This window comes from Salvelinus sp. IW2-2015, unplaced genomic scaffold (assembly GCF_002910315.2).
Source record: "Salvelinus sp. IW2-2015 unplaced genomic scaffold, ASM291031v2 Un_scaffold1980, whole genome shotgun sequence".
In the NCBI taxonomy this organism is placed as follows: domain Eukaryota; kingdom Metazoa; phylum Chordata; class Actinopteri; order Salmoniformes; family Salmonidae; genus Salvelinus; species Salvelinus sp. IW2-2015.
The window spans coordinates 322288-331535 of NW_019943331.1; the positions used below are offsets into that span (position 1 = coordinate 322288).

Below are 9248 nucleotides of genomic sequence, written 5' to 3' on the forward strand. Positions count from 1 at the left end.
CAGTATAGCCAGGGGCACACTCCCAACACCCAACACATTTTAATTTTCAAACAAAGCATTTGTGTTTAATGCGTCCGTCAGATCAGAGGAAGTAGGGATACCGGGGATGTTTTCTTGATAAGTGGTTAAATTAGACCATTTTCTTTTGGGTGTCAGGGAAAATTATGGAGTAAAAAGGACATTATTTCTTTAGGAATGTAGTCTAGTAAAAGTTGTCAAATATAAATTAGTAAGTACAGATACCCCCAAAAACTACTTAAGTAAATAAACTACTTAAGTACTTTACACCACTGGCTGTAACATGTGGAAAAGTCAAGGGGTCTGAATACTTCCGAAGCCTGTATACATATGAAATGGGTAAAACAGTATGTAAATTATTAAATGACCGGTGTTCCATTATTAAAGTGACCAGTGATTCCATGTCTATGTACATAGGCAGCAGCCTCTAAGGTGCAGGGTTGAGTAACCAGGTGGTACCTGGCTAGTGACTAAAGTTCAGGGCAGGGTACTGGACGGGGGCCGGCTAGTGTGACTATTTAACAGTCTGAATACCATGCGATAGCTGTTTTTCAGTCTCTCAGTCCCAACTTTGATGCACTATACTGACCTCGCCTTTTTTGGCTGTTAGCGGGGTGAACAGGCCGTGGCTCGGGTGCCTGAGATCTTGATCTTTTTGCCTCCTGTGACACCGGGTGCTGTAAATGTCCTGGAGGACAGGCAGTATAGCTCCGGTGATGCGTTGGGAAACAACACCACCCTCTGGAAAGCCCTGCGGTTGCGGACGGTGCTGTTGCCGTACCAGGCGGTGATACAGCCTGACAGGATGCCTTAATGGCGCATCTGTAAAAGTTGAGTGTCTTAGGCCAAGCCGAATTACCATCGTACAGTGTACAGTCAGCAAGCAGTTTAGCAGTTACACCAGCGGGCCCCGGTGGCAATAAATTAATACAACCAAAAGCTTACCTTGATTTGGAAGACTTCCAGTGTTGGGTAGCCATAGCCAGCAAGCTAACATAGCATCCCTCTGTTTAAGCTGGGTGTTTGAGTATGGCTAATAGCTAGTTGCATTTGCTAGCTAAGTGAAAAAGATGCAACTAAATATAGGTCTCTCTCCTCTCACCTGCATTTTTAGAAAATAAATAATTTGTTCAAAACTGTTAAAGTATTGTCTTTTTCTTTGAGTCAACTACTCAGCACATTTTATGCATGCTAGCTAGCTGTAGCTTATGCTTTTATTACTAGATTAATTATATAATTCCTCTGATTTTGACGTGCGACAATCTCTCTTAAATTAAATGTGTGGGTGTTGGAGTGTGCCCCTGGCTATCTGTAAATTAAATGTGTGGGTGTTGGAGTGTGCCCCTGGCTATCTGTAAATTAAAGAAACAAGAAAATGTGCTGTCTGGTTTGCATAATAAGGAATTTGAAATTATGAATATTTTGACTTTAGATGCTATATTTAAAGCCAAATACTTTTACTCAAGTACAGTGCATGTCAGAGCGAAAAACAAGCCGTGAGGTTGAAGGAATTGTCTGTACAGCGCCGAGACAGGATTGTGTCGGGGCACAGATCTGGAAGGGTACCAGAAAAAAAAAGTCTGCAGCATTGAAGGTTGCCAAGAACACAGTGGCCTCCATCATTCTTAAATGGAAGAAGTTTGGAACCACCAAGACTCTTCCTAGAGCTGGCCGCCCGGCCAAACTGAGCAATCGGGGGAGAAGGGCCTTGGTCAGGGAGGTGACCAAGAACCCGATGGTCACTCTGACAGAACTCTAGAGTTCATGTGTGGAGATGGGAAAATCTTGCAGAAGGACAACAACCCTAAGCACACAGCCAAGACAAAGCAGGATTGGCTTTGGGACATGTCTCTGAATGTCCTTCAGCGGACCAGCTAGAGCCCAGACTTGAACCAGATCGAACATCTCTGGAGAGACGTGAAAATAGCTGTGGAGCGACGCTCCCCATCCAACTTGACAGAGTTTGTGAGGATCTGCAAAGAAGAATGGGAGAAACTCCCCAAATACAGGTGTGTCAAGCTTGTAGCGTTAAACCCAAGACTCGAGGCTGTAATCGTTGCCAAAGGTGCTTCAACAAAGTACTGAGTTAAGGGTCTGAATACTGATGTAAATATGATACCTGTTTTATTTTTAATAAATTAATAACTTTCAAAAAACTTATTTCCACTTTGTCATTATGGAGTATTGTGTGTAGATTGATGAGGAACAAATTGAATTTAATCAATTTTAGAATAAGGCTGTAATGTAACAAAATGTGGAAAAAGTCAAGGGGTCTCAATACTTTCCAAATGCACTGAACATACGTCTGAGGACGGCATTAACCTTTTAATTATCGGCCGTGGCTGCGGGTCTGACTTGGATCACGTTTTGCATATTGTGTACTTCACATGCAGAGAACTGACTACTCAGGCAAATGGTGCTTGTTTTAATAAAGTTAGATCAAAACTGAATCAATGACTGCAAGATCACATAATGAGAGTATTCTACATAACAGAAACAAATATTTTTTATTGTAATTTTTTTAATTTAACAAGGCAAGTCAGTTAACTGGACGACGCTGGGCCAATTGTACGTAGCCCTATGGAACTCCCAATCACGGCCGGTTGTGATGCCCTGGTTCAAATCCAGGCTTATCTGTAGTGACGCCTCTAGCACTGAGATGCAGTGACTTAGACCGCTGAACCAGGGTCTGTAGTGACTCCTCTAGCACTGAGATGCAGTGACTTAGACCGCTGAACCAGGGTCTGTAGTGACGCCATCTAGCCACTGCCCAGCATTGCAAGCTGCTTAGAACCGGCTCGCAACACAGCGGTCATGTAGTGACATCCTCTAGCACACCTGAGATGGCAAGTTCGCTAGACCCGCTGAACCAGGGTCGGTGAAGTAGACTCCTCTCACGACTGAGATGCAGTGGCACTTAGACCGCTGAACGCAGGGTCTCGTAGTGACACTCCTCTCAGCACTCGAGATGCACAGTGTCCAAAATTTAGACCAGCTGAACCAGGGCATGTCAGTGACTACCTCTAGCCACTGCAGCATGCCAAGTTGTCCTTCACAGCACCTGAACCAGGTCTGTAGTGACTTCCCTCTGACAAGGAGTCACTGTCAGATCCTACCGCCTGAACCAGCGCGTCTGTAAGTGACTGCCTCGAGCACTCGAGATGCAGTGGTCTTAAAAGACCGACTGACAGCGCCAGGGTCTGTAGCTCGACGTCCTGCTAGCAAGCTGAGATGCAGTGTCTAAGACCAGCATGAACCAGGTCTTAGGACTCCTCATGCTAGAGCTGACTCAGCCGCTGAACACACAGGGTCCATGTAGTGACCCTGCAGCACTGAGAATGCCAGTGTCTATAGACCCACTGCAACCAAAGGGTCTGTAAGTGACCCCTCTAGCACTGAGAATGCAGTCAAGTTGCTCAATAGACCCCTGAAGCCAGGGTCTGTAAGGTTGGACTATACCTCTAAGCACTGCAGACTCGGCAGTGCTACTTAGACCACGTGAACCAGGGGTCTGCCTAGTGACTCCTCTAGCACTGGAGATGCCAGTGTCTTGACCCTGAACCAGGGTCTGTATGACTCCTACACTGGAGCACGTGCATAAAACCACGGTGATACAGAGGTACGTGTGACTGCCTGCTAGCACTGAGCAATGCAGATGATCTTCCCGCACCTTTTGACACCGACAGGGTCCTGAGTGAGCTCCTGCTAGCACTGAAGCACTGCCAGTGTCTTAGACCAACCACAAGAAAACAACAACAACCAGGGTCCTGTAGGACTCCCCAACCTGAACCAGGGTCATGTCAGTGACTCCATCACAGCCAACTGAGACGCAGACAAAACATAACAACATGTCAACAAAAATAAAAAAACCAAACACAACAAACAAAAGAGAGATCAAACAACAACAAAACAGTGAAAAACTAAAACACCACAAACAAAAGAAGTACAAAACAATAACAAAAGTCAATCACCAGAATAGAATCAATCATACACTACAGAGAATGCAGTTCTAAATAGGACCGACTGCCAAGAGAAAGACTACTGGGTCAAGTCAGACCAACCAATAAGACACCATACCACAGCACACTAAAAAAGACAGAAAACAAAAAATCAAAAAACCACAACAAAATCGTACTACAACAATTCAGCGACACCGCAGAAACACAGGGAGACTTAACTACGACTAGTCGCACACTCACTACTCACACAAAAACAAACACAACAACCACAAAACAAACCACCACTGAGATGCCAGATGTCTATAGGACCCACTGAAACCAGGTCTGCATGACTCCACTATAGCACTGAGAGCATGTGACTAACTACATAGACCGCTGACAAGGTCAATGTAGTATACTCCCCGCTGAACCAGGAGTCTTAGCTGACGCCCCTCTCAGCACTAGATTGCATACGCCTGAGACCAACGAACCAAGGTTGTAGTGCAACTCCCCGCTGCAACCAGGGTCCTGTAAGTGACTCCCCGCTGAACCTAAGGGTCTGTAAGTGACTCCCACGCTGAACCAGGGTCTGTAGTGATCTCCCGCTGAACCAGGGTCTGTATGGACTCCTCTAGTACTGAGATGCAGTGCCTCAGACCGCTGCCGCCCCCAAATATAAGGTCTGAATACTATATGTAAATGTGTAATATTCAGATAATTTTTTATATAAAATTGCAAATACATTTTACAAAAATGTTTGCTTTGTCATTAGCAGGTATATGTGTGTAGATTGAAGAGGATTTTTATTTTTATTAATTTTAGAGAATAAGGCGACTTAACACAAAAGTTGGAAGGGTCTGAAACTTTCCAAATGCATGTATTTTCAAGTTTGCTCCTATCAGAACATACACATATCATATTACACACAAGTATGATTGGACATCCCTTCAAATTAGTGCGATGTGCTCGATTTGTCAATAACAGCTGTGATATCAAATATAATAAAAACATCAGAATATTAAAGACTCAAGGTTTGCTCGCCTGATAGAGTATCTCATGATAAGCTGCAGACCACAACTACTTTACCTAGAGAGTGATCTATATTTCTATAGATACCACCCCAAAAACAGATGCTGTACTCAAGACTGCACTTTCGAGCTGTATAAGGCCATAAGCACAACAACGAACATGCTCATCCAGAGGCAGCCACTCCTACTGTCCGCGGAACTTAAATCCATATTTACCTCCATTTCTTACCAGGCATGTTCAAGGGTCCAAAAATATATATATATAAAGTTGAAGTCGGAAGTTTACATACACTTAGGTTGGAGTCATTAAAACTAATTTTTCGAAAACTCCACAAATCTCTGTTTACAACAACTATAGTTTTGCAAGATCGGTTAGGACATCTAACATGTGTGCATGACACCTACATGTTGCAACATGTTCCATGACCGAGTCTGTTACACCTACATGTTCAACATGTCCCTGACCGAGTCTGTTACACCTACATGTTTCAAGTAAACCTCCATAGTCCCTGTGCCCAAGAACWCCAAGGTAACCTGCCTAAATGACTATAGACCCGTAGCACTCACGCCAGTAGCCATGAAGTGCTTTGAAAGGCTGGTCATGGCTCACAAACACCATAATCCCAGAAACCCTAGACACACTCAAACTCCAATTTGCATACTGCACCAACAGATCCACAGATGACGCAATCTCGATTGCACTCCACACTGCCCTTTCCCACCCCATAGTGCCCTCAAAGCTCATCACTAAGCTAAGGACCCTGGGACTAAACACCTCTCTCTGCAACTGGATCCTGGACYTCCAGATGGSACGACCCCAGGTGGTATGGGGTAGGCAACAACACATCTGGCACACTGATCCTCAACACGGGGGCCCGTCAGAGGTGCTTACTCCCCTGCTGTACTCTGTTCACCCACGACTGCATGGCCAAACAACTCCAACACTAAGTTTCCGACAACAACGGTGGTAGGCCTGATCACCAACAACGATGAGACAGCCTGTAGGGAAGAGGTCAGAGACCTGACAGTGTGATGCCAGTAACCTCTCCCTCAACATGATCAAGACAAAGGAGCGGATCTTGGACTACAGGTGCAATCCTCACTACCGAGTTCCAAACTGCCTCTGGAAGCAACGTCAGCACAATAACTGTTTGTCGGGAGCTTCATGAAATGGGTTTCCATGGCCGAGCAGCCGCACACAAGCCTAAGATCACCATGCGCAATGCCAAGCGTTGGCTGGAGTGGTGTAAAGCTCCCCACCATTGGAAACACGTTCTCTGGAGTGATGAATCACATTTCACCATCAGGCAGTCCGACAGACAAATCTGGGTTTGACGAATGCCAGGAGAACGCTACCTGCTCGAATGCATAGTGACAACTGTAAAGTTTGGTGGAGGAGGAATAATGGTCTGGGGCTATTTTTCATGGTTCGGGCTAGGCCCCTTCCCCAGTGAAGGGAAATCTTAACACTACAGCATACAATGACATTCTAGATGATTCTGTGTTTCCAACTTTATACCAACAGCATGGGMAAGGCCCTTTCCTGTTTCAGCATGACAATGCCCCTGTGCACAAAACGAGGTCCATACAGAAATATTTTGTTGAGATCGCTGTGGAAGAACTTGACTGGCCTGCACAGTACCCTAAACTCAACCATCAAACATCTTTGGCATGAATTGGAATGCTGATTGCAAGCCAGGCCTAATCGCCCGTCATCAATACCCAACATCACTAATGCTCTTGRGCCTGAATGGAAGCAAGTCCCTGCAGCAGAGTTCCAACATCTAGTGGAAAGCTTTCCCAGAAGAGTGGAGGCTGTTATAGCAGCAATGGGGGTGGGGTGGGGGGGGGGGGGGGGGGAATCAACGCCATATTAATGCCCATGTTTTTTGGAATGAGATGTTCGACGAGCAGGTACTTTTGGCCATGTGGTGTATATGTTCAATTTGCTCTTAGCACAACTCAGCTAGGCGAAGGTCTATGCTCACATACTTCCTAAACACCTGGCAATATTACTGTTGTTTGTCCCTCGTGAGCCACCGTAGCAACATAGCCATAACACTTCCTCAAAATAAATCACAATTAATCTAAGATAAATTAAGAAATCTGTAATTAATTTAGACGTCTTACTAAGATGTTTCGCACAGTATTTCTGAAGTAAAAACATGTACATTAAAACTAGTCATCTCTCATTGAATGACAACAAACACTTCATTGAAGAAATCCTGTCCATAGTTCCTGCTCCTACTGTGTGCATGAACAGCCAAATAAAAACTTCCTGAAAACATAACAAAATATAGGCTTAACTCACCCAGAAGGCTGCACAGAGAGTCAACACAAGACATGTCTAGAAAACAGAACAGAAGTGAATTCAAACTTGATGTACCTTTGGTTTCTTTCTAGGATTCTCATTCTTTTCATATTCACTTAGTGCTACGAAATGGCATCAATGGGAATGCAGTCCTTTCTAAACCTAACATTAGTAGCTGGTACTCACCAACATGATAGTAGTGGCCAGAGCTCTGGTCTTGTCACACATCCTCTTCAGCTGTTTGACTGGTCCCATCAGGAACATGGTGCTGATAGGACAGAACTGTTATTATCTACGGTGCTGAGGACAGGTTAGGTTTAGATAGAGACGGCTAAGGAAACACTCACAAAGGACACAATCAACCTCTTTGTTATAAATGGTTGTTTCTAAAGGACATAATCACATATCAGGTCATTGACAGTTTACTGAATCATATTTGTCATGAAGTGAATGTCATAATGAAAAGGTCCTGAGTCGTCAGGTGTTGAGGGCATTCTGCTGAATCTCACCTGCAGAGTGAACAGATGTTTCCAAAGGTATAAAAGATGATGAAGAGGAGGATTCCTACTTTGGGGATGAAGAGCATACAGACTCCCTGTAGAGGCAAGACAGATCATTTATCAGTTTCAACCTCAACATTGAAGATGTCATTAATATAATAATTTTTAAAGGGGCAGTGCAGTTAAAAACGTGATTTCCTGCTGTTTCTAATGATATTTCCACACTATGATGTCGAAATAACACTCTGAAATTGTGAAAATTATGAGAATGCCCTTTTGAAATGTAAGAGCATTTTGAAAACAATGCAAGGAATTTCAGCCTGTTCAGGTGGGATGGAGTTTTTGTCCCAGAGCATGACATCACAATCTGATCAGATTATTCTGACCAATGACCAGTCATGTTTAATTTGCACATGCATCCTCCTTCTATGAAGGGGTAAACAGAGTAAGCTCTAGAGAGTCTAGACCCTTCAAACTCAAACGCTGGACCTCAAAGCCAGTTCCACTGCATTTCTCATTGTTCCCCTCTAATCAGGGACTGATTTAGACCTGGGACACCAGGTGTGTACAATTCATTATCCGGTAGAACAGAAAACCAGCAGTCACCGGACCTCGTAGGGTCAGAGTTGAATACCCCTGGTCTAGACAATTCTATCTGCCAAGCAGGGCTGTGTATGTAAATATATTTTAATTTGTATCAACACGCCCAGATTGAGAATTACAATGGCAAAAGGAGGCTCAGGGAAATAAATGATTAAAAATATGTTTGGAGTTATTTTTATGAAATAAACAGTGGTTTATTAGACGTACAGTGATGATGCATGGGGGCTGTAAGGTATCTAGACGTACAGTGATGATGCATGGGGGCTGTAAGGTATCTAGACGTACAGTGATGACCCCCCCCCCCCCCCAAGATTTCAGATGAACCTCGTGGTACCATTTGTATGTCTCTGCAATGCAGTTTGAAGGAAGTGGCTACTAGTGTTAGCACAATGACTGGCAGTCTATGGGAACAGCTAGCATGTAAACTTCCAGTCATTGTGCTTTGAGTTAGCTTTGGCTCAGGAAAACTACTCTAACTTCTTCATACTGGACAACACGGACATAACTAAATGGTATCCCAAAGTTCATCTGACTCTGGGGAAGTAGGTTAAAGGGCTTCGTTGCCAAATCCCTTTTTAGGAAATAGTTTCACTTGCAGCTTGTTTTACGGATACCACCCTGGACAAAACTGGCATTAGTCACTAATCAAATCAAATGTATTTATATAGCCCTTCTTACATCAGCTGATGATCTCAAATTGCTGTACAGAAACCCAGCCTAAAACCCCAAACAGCAAGCATGCAGGTGTAGAAGCACGGTGCTAGGAAAACTCCTAGAAAGACCAAAACTTAGGAAGAAACCTAGAGAGGAACCAGGCTATGAGGGGTGGCAGTCTCTTCTGGCTGTGCGG

The 9248-nt window shown here is 44.2% G+C and overlaps 2 protein-coding genes across 2 annotated transcripts in view; both read right to left on the bottom strand.

Annotated features, from left to right (window-relative positions):
• tmem45a (transmembrane protein 45a) overlaps positions 1–9248 on the bottom strand; it is a 124224-nt gene that overhangs the window by 35997 nt on the left and 78979 nt on the right. The gene's annotated exons all lie outside the window — the stretch shown is intronic.
• The window catches only part of sft2d2a (SFT2 domain containing 2a), a 3293-nt gene continuing 1317 nt past the window's right edge, over positions 7273–9248 (bottom strand). The window contains exons 3-5 of the mRNA XM_024140004.2: positions 7805–7890; positions 7482–7563; positions 7273–7331 (exon numbers count right to left, since the gene is read on the bottom strand). Of these exons, the coding sequence (XP_023995772.1) occupies positions 7287–7331; positions 7482–7563; positions 7805–7890 (213 nt within the window). The 3' untranslated portion in view covers positions 7273–7286. The remainder of the gene's footprint in view (positions 7332–7481; positions 7564–7804; positions 7891–9248) is intronic.